The 19,937-nt window shown below is 42.3% G+C and overlaps 1 protein-coding gene across 2 annotated transcripts in view; it reads right to left on the bottom strand.

Annotated features, from left to right (window-relative positions):
- PCCA (propionyl-CoA carboxylase subunit alpha) overlaps nucleotides 1-18,408 on the bottom strand; it is a 344,033-nt gene extending 325,625 nt beyond the window's left edge. The window contains exons 1-2 of one of the 2 annotated variants that reach the window (XM_082602231.1): nucleotides 18,278-18,408; nucleotides 5,242-5,319 (exon numbers count right to left, since the gene is read on the bottom strand). In XM_082602231.1, the coding sequence (XP_082458357.1) occupies nucleotides 5,242-5,319; nucleotides 18,278-18,382 (183 nt within the window). In that variant the 5' untranslated portion in view covers nucleotides 18,383-18,408. The remainder of the gene's footprint in view (nucleotides 1-5,241; nucleotides 5,320-18,277) is intronic. The other variant, XM_082602232.1, reaches the window with a different exon arrangement.
- Nucleotides 18,409-19,937: the final 1,529 nt, after the last annotated feature.

Here is a 19,937-nt window from a genome sequence, read left to right as displayed (position 1 = left end):
TTGGATGCAACACATTTTAGTACACAACGATTGCTAGGTTAGTGAATTGTTACACGTTAAACGGAACTATTTTTTTAAGTTTTAGTTATATTTCTAAAAGAAAAGTTAAAGTTATATATGATCTTAAAAGTACTCATATAACTTAAAGCTATATTTTAACCCAACAGGTAATCACAGAATCTCAGAACTGGAATAGGTCTTTAAAGTCTTGATTTAACCTTTAAATTACACATGGCTTATTCCACCAAACTGAGACAAGCCTCTACCTTAAAACTGGTAAATTCCCAACAGGTAATCACAGAATCTCAGAACTGGAATAGGTCTTTAAAGTCTTGATTTAACCTTTATATTACACATGGCTTATTCCACCAAACTGAGACAAGCCTCTACCTTAAAACTGGTAAATTCCTAATTTGATAGAATCCTGAGTCATTCAGAGCCCTGAGCAGATGGGTCCTTAAAATATCCTAATCTCACCTCAGGCGTGAGGCTATAAAATCATCTGCCTTTCTATTCTCATCTGCTCATGGTAAATTCCTGTTAAACAATAAGCATATTCTTTTTTTTTTTTTTTTTTTTTTTTTTTTTTTTTTTTTTCGTACGCGGGCCTCTCACTGTTGTGGCCTCTCCCGTTGCGGAGCACAGGCTCCGGATGCGCAGGCTCAGCGGCCATGGCTCACGGGCCCAGCCGCTCCGCGGCATATGGGATCCTCCCAGGCCGGGGCACGAACCCGTATCCCCTGCATCGGCAGGCGGACTCTCAACCACTGCGCCACCAGGGAGGCCCAATAAGCATATTCTAAGAAAAAAAAATGTTCATACTTCCTTGAACTGCATTTTACTCTTTTTTTTTTTTTGCATCACGCAGGCCTCTCATTGTCGCGGCCTCTCCCGTTGCGGAGCACAGGCTCCGGACGCGCAGGCTCAGCGGCCACGGCTCACGGGCCCAGCCGCTCCGTGGCACGTGGGATCTTCCCGGACCGGGGCACGAACCCGTGTCCCCTGCATTGGCAGGCGGACTCTCAACCACTGTGCCACCAGGGAAGCCCCTGAACTGCATTTTAAAATGTGAATTTTTATTAAGTATTAAACAGACTACATCTGATAAAAGCAGCACAAACAATGGAAGTTACATATTAAGCAACTGTTACAGCAAATATAACAAATTATTGACATCATAATATTACAGGGAGTACAAATTCCACCCTAATTCCTATCCAAGAAGCCGAATAATGGTTAAGAGCCAGTCTGGAGCCACACTGTCCAGGTTGGAATCCCAACACTACCATGTGTTCTTCTGTGGACAAGTCGTCCTCCTGAACCCTCATTTCCTGGTATGTAAAATGAGAGTAAGAACAGCACCTGCCACGAGAGGTTGCGGGAATATGATAAACACCCTTAAAGTGTTTAGAGTAGTGCCTAGCACATAATATATACTCAGTAGGCGTTAGCTAGAGTATTGTTATTCGCTCCTTTGGGCCACAAACCAGATGACAAACCCAGGAGTGTGATTCCAACAGGGATAAATCTGTACCAAAATGATCACTGCACCTCACACATTTCTATTCATCTCTGTTCAGGGCTTGTGATGGTTAGTTTTATGTGCAACTTGATTGGTCCACAGGGTGTTCAGATTAAACGTTTTTTCTGCGGTGTCTTTGGGCGTGTTTCTAGATGAGACTAACATTGAATCAGTGGACTCAGTAAAGCAGACAGCCCTCCCCAATGTGGGTGGGCATCATCCAGTCCACTGAGGGCCTGACAGACTAACAAGTGGAGGAAGGGAGGATTAGTTCTGCCTGCCGGATTGAGCTGGAACCCTGGTCTCCTCCTAGCCTTGGACTGGAACTTACACCATCAGCTCCCCTGGTTCCCAGACCTTGAACCTGGACTAGAATTTCAGTACCAGCTTTCCTGGGTCTCCAGCTTGCCACAGCAGATTGTGGTGGGACTTCTCAGCCTCCATAATTACGTGAGCCAGTAAAAAAAATCTCCCTATGTCTCCTATTGGTTCTGTTTCTCTGAAGAACCCTGACTAATACAGGACTATTAATGGATTACCAATTAGTACACAAGCTCAATAAAGCTAATATCAATTAATCTTCCATACCTAAGATTTTCTTTTAACTAAGTAACAGATGAATATGGTTCCGAATTTAGAAGGTACACAAGGGGACACACTGTAGGGACACCTAGGCCCTTGCCCCAAAGGCAACTACTACTAGTTTCCTGAATATTCTTCTGGGTAGGCTATGCATATAAAAGAATATACATACAAATAATTTTTTTAATTAGCCTTTGTTGTTGTTTTTTTTTGGCCGCACCATGCTTCATGCAGGATCTTAGTTCCCAGAACCAGGGATCAAACCCGCGCCTCCTGCAGTGGAAGCGTGGAGTCTTAACCACTGGACCGCCAGAGAAGTCCCCATACAAATAAATTTAAACCAACTTTTTTGGGGGGAGAGCCGCACCATGTGGCTTGTGGGATCTTAGTTCCCAGACCAGGGACTGAACCTGGGCCGCTGGCAATAGGAGCACAGAGTTTTAACCACTGGACCGCCAGGGAATTCCCTAAACCAATCTCTCCCTCTACATCAACAATTACAGGTAAACATCAAGTGCATTCGATAACTTCAGTGTACAATATGGCACAACCACAACAAAATGTGTTAAGCGCTACAACACGGCTGTGTTAAGTGCAGCAAAGGGAGAGAGTGAACAGCATGCGTTAAGGCAGTGACATTGAAAGCAGACGGTAGCACTGAAAAACTACAAGTAATTTTTAAGACAGCTCAAGCACATAACAAGTATGGGGGCACTGTGGCAAATAAAGCTGGGGTAAAAAGGCCAGATTAAGGAAGGACCGTCTTTCATTTCATTTCATCTCGTTCATGTCATTTAAAGACCTGGGACTTTATCCTGTATCTGGAGAGCCGTATACAAGACACTCCGAAGATACTCTAAGGGGAAAAACAAAAACAACAACTTTAAGCCAGGAACCTGAATCCTTGAAGCCGGGGGGCTTTCAGGTACCAAGAGAGATAAAGAACTTTTGCAGAAACTGTTTATTTGTTTTTTTAATTTTTCATTTTTACACAATTTTTAAAGGTTACTTTCCATTTACAGTTGTTACAAAATATTGGCTATATTCCCTGTGTTGTACAATACATCCTTGAGCCTGTTGGGTACTGAGGTAAACTACTGGGTACTGAGGTACCCAATGGTCTGTACCTCCCACTTCTGCACCCCTATGTTGCCCCCAACACAGGTACCACTACTTTGTTCTCTGTATCTGTGAGTCTGCTTCTTTTACGTTAGATTCACTAGTTTGCTGTATCTTTTAGATTCCACATATAAGTGATATCATATAGTATTTGTCTTTCTCTGTCTGACATTTCACTCAGCAAAATGCCCTCCATCCATGTTGCTGCAAATGGTCAATTTTCATTCCTTTTTATGGCTGAGTAGTATTCCATTGTGTACATATACCACATCTTCTTTATCCATTCATCTGGTGATAGACACTTAGGTTGTTTCCATGTGTTGACAACTGTAAATAATGCTTCTATGAACACTGGGGTGTGTAGCAACTGTTTTATACCTTTGCTATTGCTGTCATGGGGTAAAAAACACACTGGAAGTTTCATGAGAATTTTTTAAGTTATTTTCTTTTAACCCGTTCTCTCTCTACCCCTCCTTCCTTTTTTCCCTTCCCTATGTTTAAATCATAGCTGGCATCTAAAACCACCAAGGACACTTCTCTCCATTCAGGGACCAAGAGAAGGGCTGAGCTGGCCTGTTCCACTGGGTATTTGGAGGGATGACGGCAGAACTCTAGATCCCGAGTCACTCACCAAGCACTTCCGAGAAGGAGGACAGCACAGTGGGTAAACCCACCAGCTCAGGACAAAGACAGTCTTGCGTTTACACCCAGCTTACACTTACTATTGTGGGTTTTGAGCTTCAGTTTCCAAATGTACAAAACTGAATGAACAGAACAGTCAAGGATAATGTTAAGCAGCTGACATCTGGGGCACACGCTTTCTATATGCCGGGTACTGTGGCAAACCCCTTCTGCGTACTACCTATTTAATCCTCGTAAGAGTCCTTTGAGGTCAGTTTTGATAAAATCCCAATTTTAAAATGAGAAAATTGAGGCTTGATGAAGCATGATCACTTGCCTAAGTCACCGGCAAAGTTAACTAGCGGTAAAGCCAGAGTTCACACCTGGGTATTTGTGTCAAAACACACCATGATGTGACATAATAAGAGTATAATGGTTTAAGTTTTAAACACTGTATTATCAATGCCAGGACTTCCCTGGGATCCAGTGGTTAAGACTCTGTGCTTCCAATGCACGGGGCACAGGTTCAATCCCTGGTCGGGGAGCTAAGATCCCTCATGCCTTGTGGCACAGCCAAAACATAAAAAATAATAAAATAAAATACATTAAAGTTAATTTCACCTGTTGCTTTTTAATGTGGCTATTAGAAAATATAAAATTACATATGCCCTACAATTGTGTCCACAATGTATTTCTTTTGAACTGCAGTGATATACACCCTTTTTTCCCCCGAGCCTCCAGATTCTTTTGAGTAGTTTTGCATACGTCAACAGACAAGTTAGAAGACTATTTCATTCGCAGATAATCATTCATATTAGTTCTACTTTAATGACATTCAACTTGAACCATCTCTTCTTAACCAAAACGCTTCTTCTCCCTTCTTTGATGCCTTTATTGTCACCAAATCATGTTTTACCTCCAATCACCACTTCTAGTTCCTTTATCTCTCCTCTTACAAGCCTCAAACATTATCATATATCAAGATTTTAACTGGAATTTCCCTGTCCCAAAATTTACAATACCCATAATTGCCTTCACTCAAAATGAATCCTACAAATATTAAGTAAATGAAAAAAAAACCCAATAGTTTAATCAAAATCTCTCAACTGCCTAGTCTAAGAAAGAATGTTGTATTAGTGATCCTGCTGAAAACAAGGGAAACACATTGTAAATTTATTCGATTTGTGGTATAGGTAAAAATACAAAATTTAAAGACTCAGGTTGTGGCCCACAGTGAAAAAAGGAACAAAGATTGAGCACTTATAAAACCTATGATGTAGAGCAATAAATAATTACACAGCATCAATAAAATTTAATCTGCCCAGTGAATATAACGTGGAGACAACAAAGTAAAACCATTATAACTTAGCTGTTAAAAGTATTTTTTAAATACTTACTTTTTCATTAGAATCATATCCCGCTGAACAGAGACTACGAGACACCACTAAATGCTGTCTTGAATAACGTGGAACATGCTACCAAAAGAAAAAAAAGAAAGTGAAATAAACTACAGATACTTGAATGAACTTTATTTTTCAAGTTCATTCATTTTCAAGTTTATTTTCAAGTAAATATTTTTCAGGGTAATTCTTCCAGTATGCTTCTAGCTACAGTGTTTCATCAATCAATATATGTAGTTCTAAGCAACATACCATAACTATAGAAGGTAAATCATAACTAGACACATCCCCTTGGCATACATGAGGAAACCAAAGGCATCAAAACAATCTCCAGAAAAGTATAAGAGCCAATGGATCAAGTAAAATTAGGAGAAAGGTCTTTCTGATCATGCAGACTGATATGGCAGGATCAGAATGTCACATACCATGCAGAACTTTATACAACATAAAACAAGCGACTTGGCCTTCAAAGAGCTTCAATTTTAACAGCGGTCAGAAAATAACAAAATATTATTTTTTAGTTGCTAATGTCTTAAACATGATTTCTTATTTTACTTATTCTGGTATAAACGTGGTTTGGCAAATAAAAATGAAAAGGTAATACTAATAATCAAGTTCACTTCTAATTCATTACCATAAATGTTTGGGGAAAATGTATATCTTGGGGGTTTCCCTGGTGGTGCAGTGGCTGAGAGTCCACCTGCTGATGCAGGGGACATGGGTTCGTGCCCCGGTCCGGGAAGATCCCACATGCCGTGGAGCGGCTGGACCCGTGAGCCATGGCCGCGGAGCCTGCGCGTCCAGAGCCTGTGCTCCGCAACGGGAGAGGCCGCAACAGTGAGAGGCCCGCGTACCACCAAAAAAAAAAAAAAAAAAAAAAAAAAAAAAGTATATCTTAAGCCTTTAAAACAGTAATAATAATCACTAATAAAGGTTATAGCCAAAGTTTAAGAAAATAATTTAGCCAGTAGTCACTGATGAAGGTAGACCAAGAAAAAAAAAGGCGGTGGAGGACTCCCTGGTGGTCCAGTGGTTAAGAATCCACCTGCCAATGCAGGGGACACAGGTTCGATCCCTGGTCCGGGAAGATCCCATGTCCTGAGGGGCAACTAAGCCCATGCACCACAACTACTGAGCCTGTGCTCTAGAGCCCGTGAGCCCCAACTACTGAGCCCATATGCTGCGACTACTGAAGCCCGCACGCCTAGAGCCCATGCTCCGCACAAAGAGAAGCCACCGCAATGAGAAGCCCACACATCTCAAGGAAGAGTAGCCCCTGCTCGCTGCAACTAAAGCCCCTGCTCGCTGCAATAAAGACCCTGCGAGCAGCAACCAAGATCCAGCGCAGCCAAAAAAAAAAAAGGAGGGCGGTGGGGGACAGGGGCAAAAGGCAACAGGTACTACGTCGGAGAATTTTCTAATAGCATAACTCAAATAGGAAGCAAAAAATTTTTATAACAACATTTTAAAATGAAAAAGATGTATACAGTTATTTTTTTAGAAGTATATAGCCCCAGATTACAAAATGTAATATTTATGCAAAAGTGAAGGTAGTAGATACAAAAGATACACTTTACAAAACAAAACCTACATTACCAAGTAAAAAGGACTGGTGATGAACAATGAACTGAGAATGGAAGAAAACTGACTTTATTACTGTGTCTCTTTCACAGACCAAAACTCACTCTCATAGTCATGCAAGCATCCCTGTGAGTTCAAGAGTATTAGTCCCAATTTTAAAAATGAGAAAACTGAGTCTCAAGAATTTTAATTTTTCAAGTCACAAGGGCTAGGCTGTAAGGGTAACAAGATTTAAGCACAGATCTATTAAAAGCATTCTGAAGTTTTTTATTTTGAGACAATACAAATAGTGGCACTTCCCACATTAACAATAACATCTGTGCAAAGATATGATTGGGGTAAAAAACAATCTACCAAGGGGGTCTCACCACTCCTATGTGTTCAAACAAAAATTCAGTCTTCCACTGCCCTCAGCAGAATAGCTATAATCTGCGAACTTTACTCTCATATCAAACTTAATAGGATAAAGATAATACTCCCTCCCCTAAAAATCATATCTTGTGTTTACAGCCTCAGCCAATGCAGAAAGCAAACACTAAATATAAAGAAAAGCAAAACCTACCTGGGAATTTCTCACATTTATTCTGCTGCAAAGTAGCGCGAGGATATTTACAGAAGAAAGTAAATAGCATACCAGCTTCCTATCAATTTTATAAAATGAAACAAAACAGTTTACAGTTTTACACATTTTTCCTAATATCATAAGGCACATAATGGTCTGTTGTAGGAACATGTCAACATATCCTTTTACAAAAGGCAAAATCATACATGTGTCTTTAGTCACTAACAAATAAAGGGCGTAACTGATTCCTGATGGCAAAAACCAAATGTGACAAAACACAATCTGGGGTAGACATTTTAGGTATTCTAATTAGCTTTGGAGAGAGAGAATAAACAGCGATGTTGATGTCTGGGGAAGGGAACACGTCCCAGGATACCGCCTGGGAAAGAACTCTGGGAGAAGAAACCAAGGAACCTGAGTTCTAACCCTAGCTCAGCTGACACTATTTCTAGGACTTGAGCAAACCACTTTCACTCCTCTGCCCTCCACTGAGAAACGAAAGCTCAGATGAGTTTTCTCTTAAGGTCCCTACTAACCTACACCACTATTATTCAAAAAACAAGAGCTTAGTACAGGGATTCTAACATGTGCAAGCATCGGACAATTATGAAGGATATGCAGTTAATCCAAACTGAACATGTGGGCCAAGAAGATGGTGACACGGATATCACTGCTGAACCGCTCCGAGAGCAACAAACGCTGAGCTATTTGGTGGAAATAGAGCTAATTTCAGAGATTTGAATAAATATGAATTAAGTTTCTAGAATACCTTTGGGAATAAAAACCTCAGGACTCTATCTCATCAGATGGTCTCATGAAAAATGGACTAAGCTAAACTTGGTCCCAACAGAACAGTTTCTAACCTAGAACAATTCAAGCTCTGAGAAATGTTTGGGTCAGCTGACTCAATGTAATACACATTTACTTTCAGGAAACTACCAATAACATAAAACTCAAAAATGTCTATAGCACACAGTTCTTAAAACTAAATCAACTCTTACAAGTTACACCTGACCAAAATGTAGGAGAACTAGCACCGCACCTAACTGATCAAATTGGGGCTTTTTAAATCTTTTTATTACTATTTTTAAATAGTTGGTTCTGAAGATCTAAGATTATATTTTACCACCATTATCAAAAAAAAGAAAGCATACAGCTTGTACACATATGAATTTGTGATAATGTGGTCCCAAAATTAAAAAAACATAGATGCCCCTAGTTAGCCAAGGAACTAAAAGTAGAAACTGTACAAGCAATCAGAACCAACTACTGAGGAAAAACAAGAGTTTGAGCCATTCCCACAGCAAGTCCAAACTGGTTTGCAGTCAGCCCCGCTATGGCTCTCTTGTGTTCCTGTTTACTCCTGGCAGACCTTCATGGAAGTTCAAAGTTATAAAGAACACAAGTCAAAAATCAGATAATTGTGTAGAGCTACAACATAATTTTTTTTTAATACAAGGGACAAGTTAGTAGAACTCTGCTAATTTGGACCTCTACATAGCATTTTTAATGTTATTTTCCTTAAGCATATAAAAAACTGGCTACAAGCCCAGTCCAAAATTCTTTTAAGATACTTCCTAGAACAAGCATTAGAAGGAGAAACTTTAATCAACTCTATTTATAAAGACTATTTAGCCTATGACAGCCAAAAGGAGAAAGGTCAGGGTATGCAAAATGACTTCCCAATAATGTACTGCATTGGTTCTCTTCTGCAAGAATAAAGATTTCCTATATTTTCCACACTTAGAAAAGAAATGCCAGTTAACAATGTGGCACGTGGGAAGTAGCGCGACCTTCAGAGCCACAAGACCTGGGTTAACTCTTAGCTCCACTGCTTCATAGGTATGAAACATTGAGCCAATAATTTCTCTGGACTCCAGCTTCCATCTATACAATGTACTAGATGACACCTCCCTTGATTTCCTACAGGGCTGTTGAAAAAAAAAAATCAAGCCTTTATAAATGGTAAAGCACCAAGAAAATGGAAGATATTACACAAAAACTAAATCCAATTATGCAGCTGTAGCTTTCTTTCTTAAAATTATACCAGGCCAGGGATTCCCTGGTGGCGCAGCAGTTAAGAATCCGCCTGCCAATGCAGGGGACACGGGTTCGAGCCCTGGTCCGGGAGGATCCCACATGCCACGGAGCAACTAAGCCCGTGCGCCACAACTACTGAGCCTGTGCTCTAGAGCCCGCGAGCCACAACTACTGAAGCCCACGCGCCTAGAGCCAATGTGAAGCCCAGACACTGCAACAAAGAGTAGCCCCCGCTCGCTGCAACTAGAGAAAGCCTGCGGGCAGCAATGAAGACCCGCCGCAACTAGAGAAAGCCCACGGGCAGCAATGAAGACCCAACGCAGCCATAAAAAAAACAAACAAATAAATAAATAAATAAAACCAGGCCATTTGGGAGTTCCCATAAAAGTAATAATATAGTAATTAAGAGCTGTGATCTAGACTCAGATTCAGACCCCGGTTCAAATGCTGGCTGTGACATTTCTTAAACATAATTTTCCTCACATATAAACTGGGCATAAAAACTACTTATCTAGGACATAAGGCTGCCATGAGGATTAAATGAGAATGTGTAAAATGCCTAGCACAGTTTTGCATGTGTTAAAGTAAGCATACAATAACTGTTAACCAAAAAAGGGGGTACAGCTTTTACACAAACTGTTCACATGCCTTCCGGCCACTGCCAACAAGGACTGCCCTTTTCTATCTACTTTCACATTCTGGATGTGGCCTCAGGTGGCAGCCCAAACTGGTAAATCCACTAGACTCATGTTTAAAGAAGAACTTAAACACTAATCCTGCCAAACCAAAAGTATTCCTCTTAACATAACCACAGCGGCTTTCAGGTGTATAATACTAAAACAATTCTGTTGACAGGTTAATTCATTATCAGGATGCATGCCATTGGGGTTGGCCAAAAAGTTCATTCGGGTTTTCCTATGTTACGGAAAACCCCGAACAAACTTTTTGGCCAACCAATACGTCAAAGAAACCATCCTCAAAATTGTGGATTAATGGAGCCATAACATGCTCTTACCAAGTAAAAGTAAATATTTGATAGTGCTTCATCTTCAAAACTTCCAGGCGAAGGTCCTCTCTTCCACATTTCACGACACAGAGCTGGGACACACCAGCCAAGTATTTCTTTCAGCATTTTAACAGAAACACAGTGACCAGAAAAATCCCCCTTTAAAAACACTGCCAGAAGTCAGGCTTTTTCACTTAAGCACAGCTTTTCCTTCACAGACACTGACTATTTAGCCTTCAGGACCTCACCAGCCATCCCGATCTTCAACTGCCTGCCAAGACCTTCTGTTACAAGCTAGGCTGAATACCTAACATTTGAGAGAGATGATCAAATCTCAAGATGCATGTCAATCACTTCTCAATAAAACTGGGGGAATAAGGCTCAAGATTCTCCAGCGCTGCCTCCAGAGTAAAAGCTGGAGCACCAGAGAACTACATACGTCAACGTTAACACGTCCTCATTCCACCACAGCTCCCCAACCAGGCCATTCCTCCCACCCCGCCTGCAGCAGATGTTGTTGCTGTACATCCAGAACCTGTTCACCAGGCGGTGAAGGCCCCCAGTTGGTGTACTCTGCACATGTATCCTACTCATGGCTCACCCCTGCTCCCTAGTTTGCCCCATTTGCCTCAACTAGACGGGACTTCTCCATCAAGCCTGGGAGCTACATCCCTCCCAGACCACAGCCAACGACGGACTCACACAGGGTTCAAACGGCTGCCCCCGCCCCTCATCCCAAGGTGGGTCCAATTAAGCACCGCCATCTGTGCTTTAGTGCTGGCTGTCCAATATGGCAGCCACTAGCCACAGGCAGCTTCTGAGCACTTGAAACATGCCAGTCCAAATTCCAATGTGCTCCAAGTGTATAATACACACCAGATTTGAAGACTTAATACCAAAAACAAACAAACAACAACAAACAACCTTGTTAATTTGTTACATTAACATATTGAAATATTTTAAATATACTGGGTTAAATAAAATACTTTAATATTTAACCTTTTAAAACAATCTTTAATGTGAGTGCTAGAAAATATTAAATTACATTTGCAGCTCACATTTTATGTTTATTGCACAGGGCTGAACTAGAACAGCTCTTCTCAAACCTGACTGTGCATCAGTATCACCTGGAGAAGGGCTTGTTAAAACAGATGGCTGGACTCTAACCCCAGATTTTCAAACCTGGCAGGTCTAGGGTGGAGCTGGAAGATGTGCATTCCTAGCAAGTACCCAGGTAATGCTGCCGTCGCCGCTGTCGCTGCTGGCTGGAGTCCCCTGCTTTGAGAACCACTGCTCCAGGGCTCCCCTGTGGGATGAAACTGAATCTAGTTTCCATCTGGAGCCCCTTCCTTGCCTAGATTTTTTTTTCCCCTGCTCTAGCCTGCTTTCTTCATTCTTCTCAACTTACTACCACCTGCACAAAATCCCTCTTCAGGCTCTGCTTCTAGGAAACCTAACCATCCCACTGCCATAGAACAGTTCTTACACACTGTAACTTTCACAAAGTGCCAGATTAATAGCAACCAATGAGATGTGAACTATCACTGCATCTCTTGTAAAACAGTAACAAAGAACTTTTTATTGGATTGTTAGTTGCCCTTATATAATGAATTCTACACATTCAGTGCTAGGACAAGGTCTGTTTATCCTGATTAACGAACGCTCCTTACTGTAGGGAAGGCTAATAACCCTTTTCCATAACTGCTATGAAGCTCAAACTAGGTTTTGTCCCCCGAGATGTATAAATCTGACCTTTCTTATTTTTACGAAGTCTGTTAATATGGTACAATAAGAGTGTTGAAGTCAGATCTGAGTTTGAATCCTGGATCTATTGCTTAATTGTTGTGTAAGCTTGGGCACGTTACTTAACCTCAGCTGTAAAAATGAGAATCATCTGTAGGTTGTTTGATAATTAAATGCTAACACAGCTTTCCTCCTCCTCTTTTGCCATTTTCAGTAACCCCAGAATCATCTACCAACCTGAGAACGTGGTTTCTAACTCCTGCTCCTTTCCCGTACCTATTACACGATCCCACAAACAACAAATAAAATCACCACCCCTCTGTATTTCGTACATTCAATCAATTTATTGTAACGTGACTACTGTCCTGATCTTCCCTCCCAAGCTTCAGCCTTCCGCATCTCTAAAACACTACCACATCCAGGGGCTTAAGTCAAGGGCTTAAGAATCATTCTTTTTTTTTTTTCAACTGAGATATAATTCACATACCATAAAATTCATTCTTTTAAAGTATACAACTCAGTGGTTTTTAGTATATTCACAAGGTTGATTCCAGAACAGTTTTTCTTCACCCCAAAGAGATACCCCTCAGTTGTTAGCGTCTCCTCCCTCATCCCTCTCCCTAGACCCTGGCAACCACTAACCTACTTTCTGTCTCTGTGGCTCTGCCTACCCTGGACATTTCACACTAATGGAATCATACAATATGTGGCCCTTCGCGTCTACCTTTCAAAGGTCCTTGATTCCTCTCCTTCCTTTTACCTCCCTCCTAACCCAACATCAAGTACTATTGGTTCTAGCTCCAAAACATATCCCAAGGCTTACCAGTTCTCACCAACTCCAGTGCTTCCACCCTAGCACAAGTCACCGCGATGTTACCGGCTTGAGCTTCTACAACAGTCTCCTGACTGGTCTCCCGGCTCCTACTCTCCTTCCCAGCCCCCACGAGGACATTCTCCACACAGCAGAGTGGTCTTCCCAAAACATAAAGCCAACTTGCTTAAAACCCTCCAATGGACTCCCATTATTGGGATAAATTCTGAATACAAGCCCCTACATGGCTGTCCTGTCTGTCTACCTTCATTCCCCCCTCATTCACTTTGCTCCAACCAGTGGCCAGGTAGACCCCTTGATCACACCAAACGCAACCTCACCTCAGAGCTGTTGCCTTGGCCTTCCTTTGGAATGCTAGTCCCCCAGGTCATCGCATGGTGGGCTGGGTCAGTTTTCTGATCAAATACCACATTCTTAGAAATATCCCCTCTCTTTTCCTTAGGTAACAACCCCCCAACACCACTACCACTTTTTATCCCATTATTCTATTTTTCTTTTTCCTTTCAGCACTTACACTCTTTGAACTTACATATTCATGTGAATACTGTCAGTCTCCTGTAGTCAAATATAACCACAATGAGCGCACAAATGTTCACTATTATATCCACAGCACTAAACAGTATCTGGCACATAGTAGGTGTAGTGGGTTGAAATGGTGGACTCCAAGATGATATGTCCGTGTCCTAGAACCTGTGACTGTGACCTTTTTTTTTCTTTTTCGGAAAAAAGGGTCTTTGCAGATATATTTAAGTAAAAGATCTCAGATGAGATCATCCTGGATCCTGCCAATCCCTAAATCCAGTGACAAGTGTCCTTATAAGAGAAAGGAGAGGACACACAGGGAGAAGGAAAAGAAGGCCAGGCTTCTGAAGAGAGAGGCTGAGACTGCAGTGATACGGCCACAAGCCAAGGAACAAGTGGAGCCGCCAGAGGCAAGAAAGGATTCTTTACTAGAGCCCTCGGAGGGCCCATGGCCCTGCTGACATCCTAATTTCAGACTTCTGACCTCCACAACTGTGAGAGAACAAATTTGCATTGTCTTAAGCCACCAGCTGTGTCCCATGAATACCGTATTAGTTTTATTCACTGAAATTATAAGTCAACATCTTCCAACATGTTTGAAATTCACTTTTATTATATTGAGTCCCATCACAGTTTATGGTCTTATTTTTCTTAATGAAAATGTCAATAAGCACTTAAAATAAATAATTTTTTAAATCATACAGTAGCCTCATTTTTCAAAAAGGTACATATTTGCTTCAACTATTAGAGAGTAGCTTCAAAACAAAATAATACTTCTGCATATGATACTTCACCATGCTACTGAAATTACTCTCATTAAAGACCAAAGACCTTGGGAATTCCCTGGCCGTCTAGTGGTTGGGACTCCATGCTTCCACTGCAGGGGGCCCAGGTTCGATCCCTAGTCGGGAAACTAGCATCCTGCAAGACTCGCAGCCAAAAAAAAAAAGACCGAAGACCTTATCATAGTCTCCCTTCAATCTTTCTTTATTCCTCGACCTCCCTACACCTGGGACATGGTGAGGGAACATGTTTTCATTTCTTCTGGTCTCCTCCGTGCATACCATAGTGCCAGCAACTTAGTAGATATTCCACAAACACTTTCTGAAAGACAGCTACATCTCTAGATAGATGAATGAATGAACGAATGCTATTTTGGCTCCTCCCAAAGCATTCCTCTAAATCCTATTGTCTCTTCTTCCTTCTTCCAAATCCAAATTTAGGGTAATAAGATTGAGTATTTATTCAATTAAATATTAACTTAACCAACCATATCCTTCAGAGTGCACACACTCCAACGTTTACCTCAGATCACTGGCCCAAAAACCAGCCACTGATTTCCTTCTTTCTTCCCAGCAATTCAACCTGACTCTTGGAATCATCTAATTCCAGATACCTAAAAGGAAACACTACCCACCCCCCAAATTTTTCTTTCCTAAATTTCTTTTTTTCATCCCTGTTCTCCCATTTACCCACTTTTTAAAAAACTGGAATAACTTAAACAACTCCTATTCCTTCACTCACTTGATCAAAAATGTCACTATCTCTTCCCCTGATTTAGAAAAGGGTTTTACCAATCACTCCTCTGTTCTGAACCTCTTAAGGACAGAATAAAATCCAAAAAAGCAGATGTATAAATACACAAATGTCCATAAGCACTTTCTTAGGGCAAAAACTGATTTCTGTAATAATGTTAGAAGATTTTCTTCCCAAATGATTGTCAGAAATCTATCAGCCTGTTGGAAAGATTTACCTCCAGGAAATTCTAAAGCATTCAGATTTGCTTAAACATTCTTATCCATGACTAGAAAAGAAAATCACGGATTATAAGGAATGTAAAGCTTGAGCATTTGAGCTTCACAAATGCACCATATAATGAGACCATGACTCAGGTGAGAGACAATTTGTAACTGGGAAAGTAAAGCTTTGGAATCATACCACCCAAGGTTCAACTTCTACCTCAGCCAATTGTTTCCTTAAGCAAGTTACTTAACTGCTCTGAGCTTTGTTTCCTCTTCCGTATATTTGGGATTTTTTTTTTTTACCTAGTTATTACAAGAATAAGAAGTAATATATGAAAATCATATAACGCATGTAAAAAAGTTCAATAAACTGTAGCAATTACCACAAGCCCAACATCCTGAAGCCACTGAAAAATGCAGACAGAAGAAAACAACTAGTTATTTAAAAAGCACACACAAAACAAATTAAGACTAAAAGGTGAACTGTATATATACCCTAAAAACAAACTCTATTAACTGGTTAAGAGAATGGTTAGAACTCTCTAGAGTTAGCAGCCTGCTTTCCAACCAACCAAACAATTTGCAGGGGTGGAGGGAGGAATGGGAGGAATAAAATCTTCAAAAGGTTCCGCTTCAAACAGACTCAATGGAGCACATTTCAAGTTCACAGAAAAGAAGCACGGAGAGGAGCTCAGCAGCTCCAGTTCCCCTAAAGTGACAGTGCTCTTGAGAGCTTCCTCCCACTTGCAGGAGGAATTCTTTACTGGCACAAATATAACTCTCTACTCCAGTCAGTACTGCCACAAATTCAGCACTACTTTGTCAAACGCTGTGTTAAGAAAACAGAAATAGGGACTTCCCTGGTGGTCCAGTGGCTAAGGCTCTGCGCTCCCAGTGTAAGGGGCCCAGGTTCAATCCCTGGTCAGGGAACTAGATCCCACATGCCGCAACTAAGAGCCTGCATGCCACAACTAAAGATCCTGCACGCTGCAACTAAGACTCGGTGCAGCCAAATAAATAAATAAATATTTTTTCAAAAAGAAAGAAAACAGAAATAGACAAGATGCAGGCTCTGCCGACACATTAAAAGGAAGAAACTGGGTAAGAAAAATCAGTTTATATGTTGTACAGTAAGTGTCCAACAGTAAATAGAGTAACAAGTTCCTTCTCTCTCAGCCTCTCCACACTAAAATATGTCAGTGTAATAATCCCTCCCAACTCCAACATGAATGGTTTCCCATAAAACCAAGCACGGCCTACAGCAAGGCCCAGCATGGTCTGACTCCTACCTACCTCCCCAGCACCATCTAATCTCGATACCAGAGCCTCAGGAGCCTTTTCTCAGGTCCCCTACCTAGTCATGCCCTCTGGCCCAGGACTTTTGTACGTGCTGCTCTCTCACATATAACGCTCACCTCTTTCTTCTCTCTTTGCCTAGAAAAAAGTCACTTTGTCCTTCAAAGCTTGTTTCAATTTTCACTTCCAAAGGAAAACTCCCTTACCTTAGGCATGGTTTGAGCAAGTCACATAAAACTGTGCCTCAATTTCTTCATCTGTAAATGGGGATCATATGGCTGTTGTGAGGACTGAATAAATGAGTTCACGCAGAGCACCAGAACAGTATCTAGGACGCAAAGCTCAAAATCTAGACTTGGTCAAATCCCTCCATTTTATTTTCTTCTATATAGCACTAGGACCTCTCCCCTAATAGCATTTTACACTTGTCTGTCTCCTTAACAGACTAAAATTTCTAAAAGAGAAATTATATTCATTTCATAGAGATGGAACACAGGAAGTAGAGAAAGACTTGCTGGAAAAAAAAACAGCTGAAAGGAAGAAGCGGAGGCCCAAAGAGGTAACTTATTTAAAATACCAAGCTTCACCTGTGTGACTCCAAAGCCCATGCCTTCCCACCACACCATGCTGCCTCCGACACATCAATAAATGCATTCAGAGTTTTGCAACTGCAAGTGATGTGACCAAAAAAGATTAAAAGATGAAAGAACACTGAAGATTAAGAAACAATAAATTGTGTGCCCACACAAACTATGGGTTTTTTGAGAGTGGGCATTCTAAAGCTGACACTAAGCTAATGTACCTGCAGACTTACTTTCACTTCCATGTTCAGCTCTAGCTTAACATTTCTCACCTGGGCCTAAGCTCCCTCCTCTTTACAAGAGTAGGATGGGCCAAATCATCTCTAACGTGTCTTCCAATTCTAAAAGTTCAATGACAATAAATCAAGTTACGTGCCTATTTTTTTAAAAGGAAGATAACAGGTGGTTTTCAGAGAAACCTTTGTTTTAAATAATTTGTTCAAGTGACAAACTCTGTCAATAAAGTAAGTGAGGTAGTCTTCGTTTAGGAATTACAAGAGACTCCATGTTGAAGCGAAAAAGTGTTAAGAGCCACACACAAACACTCCAACGTATAAGTCAAGGCTACCACCATGAAAACCCTAGAACATACAGTGCAGAGCTGTGTTTAGAACAGCACAAACATCAGGCTAACCACTACAGAGAAGAGAAAAACTCACAAGATGCATATACAGTACATAATGTTATGTAATACAATTAAAATAGGCTCTCAACTCAAGCAAAGGTAGTAGCAATCCTGACATCTTATGAAATACACCTGGAAAGCTCAAGACAAGCCAAAACCTCACGGCCCAAGAGCGGGAGCACGGGAAATGCACGTACATTACAGCCAGGTGGCTGTCAGCCGCTCCCGAGAAAGCAGAAAACTCACGCCTACAGGCTCCTTGGGCCGCTCGGCCCTCCATGATACTCCGAGTAACAGCTGGGGCGAGAGACGCCGGCTCTGCCCGGCTACAGGGCGAACTCCGGAGGGAGAGGGAGTTAGGGGCGCGGTCCGACGCGGAACCCGGCGCCGAGTGTCGCCCGGACACCTACGGAGCGCTCTCCGCAGCACTAGCCACCGCCTGGCGGTGCGGGGCTGGGAGCCCAGTGAGGCCCAGGCCCACGGGGAGTACCGGCGCTCCTTACCTTCAGGGTCCATAGCGCCGCGCTCCGCAACAGTGGCTGCGGCCACCGCCGTCCACGCCGTCCTGCTGTGACCAGCGCTGCCTCCCCGACCCAGAGCCCCGCCATTGTTGCCCCTGCAGACCGGAGCTCCGCTGACCTCTCACCCCGCGGAAGGGGGCGGGAAGGGGAGCGCCTAGGCTTCGGCCAATCACGAGCCTGGGATCCGTGGCCCCGCCCCTACTGCGGGGAAGGGAGGGACCGGGAGCGGGACTCGCCCAACCGCGGGAGCCGGGAGCCTGGCTGCTGGGCAAGCGCGTGCTGGGCCCGGGGGGAGGCTGGCCGAGCGGCCCAACAGGAGCCAGCTGGGGGCTGCCGGCCCGACACTATCCCGGCAATGAGCGAGGCAGGGAGGACACGCGTGTGTTCTGGCGGCGGTTGATCCGCGCCTGCTCGGGATAAAACCCGTATTGCGCCAGCTTCCACTTAGCAACCTACACGCAGTGCGGCCAGCGAACGTCAGTGAGGTACCTCCGCCCCTTGACCACCCCTCAGCCCAGGGCCACCCTACAGTCTCGAGGGTCCTAAGTTCCAGGCAGGTACCCAAACTAAGATCCTGTATGTTTGAAGGCGTAAGTTGCAAAGCGCCAAACCAAGGTAAGGTTTTGGACAAATGTGGAAACATAGAAAACGTTCTAGGTCTAGAAATCAGAGATCCCAGCTCAAGCCCTACCTCTTCTGCATATACTAACATCTGCGTGTCAGAGGAATTAGCCATAACCAAAGTCAGTTTCTGTTGCTTGCAAGTCGGCATGCTTATTAATACAACTACTAAGGGCTAGACCTTGTTAGATGCCTCAAATTTTATCTCTTTTAATCTTTACAGGAACCCTACTGGCCTATACAATTCCCATTTTAAGAAACTGAATTTATAGAGAGGAAAAGCCACTCAGCTAGTAAGTAGTGAAACTAGGGTTTGAACCCAGGTCTGGCTGTCGTCAGGGACTGGACTTTTGTTTTATTATGGACAGTTTTTAACAGACACAAAAGAGAGAAAATAGTCTTATGATCACCCAGGCACCCATCACACAGCTTCAACAAATCAACATTTTGTCAATCTTGTTTCATCTATCCCCCTGCTTATTTTTTGCTGGAGTATTCTGAAGCAAATCTCAGACATCAGGTCCTCTCACCTATACATTCGACAGCATCAGGGGCTCTCTCTTAACTATTTTGCTTCTCGTACAGAGTCACCTCGAGACAGTTAACAAAGCTAGGAATGACACAGAATGTCTTACAACATGGCAAACGCCAAAAGAGATACAAACTGTTTAAGGATAGCTGAGAGGTGACACAATAGAATTTTAAAATGTAAGCAGGAACCTGCATGACACACAAGATAAAAATTTACATCAGTTTCACAGGATTTCTCACTTAGGTATCTAAGGCTGGGCTCATTTCCTACCCAGGAAACCTGCTTTTCTTTGTTCTTTTTTTCTCTTCCTTCCTCCCATGTTTACCCTTTGGGGTGATTCTCCTTAGATCCTATCTGTTTTGTCTTATAGAAGTTATTTTCTTGAACGGCAGTTGTGGCAGAAACTACTTGTTCCATAATATCTATTCTCCACTCCTTTCCTTAGTAAAAGAGCTCCTGAGCTTTAGCTGAGCACATGGCCACCCAGCT

This window comes from Mesoplodon mirus (assembly GCF_964341445.2).
Source record: "Mesoplodon mirus genome assembly, chromosome: 17".
Lineage (NCBI taxonomy): Eukaryota > Metazoa > Chordata > Mammalia > Artiodactyla > Ziphiidae > Mesoplodon > Mesoplodon mirus.
This window is presented reverse-complemented; position numbering and strand designations above follow the sequence as displayed.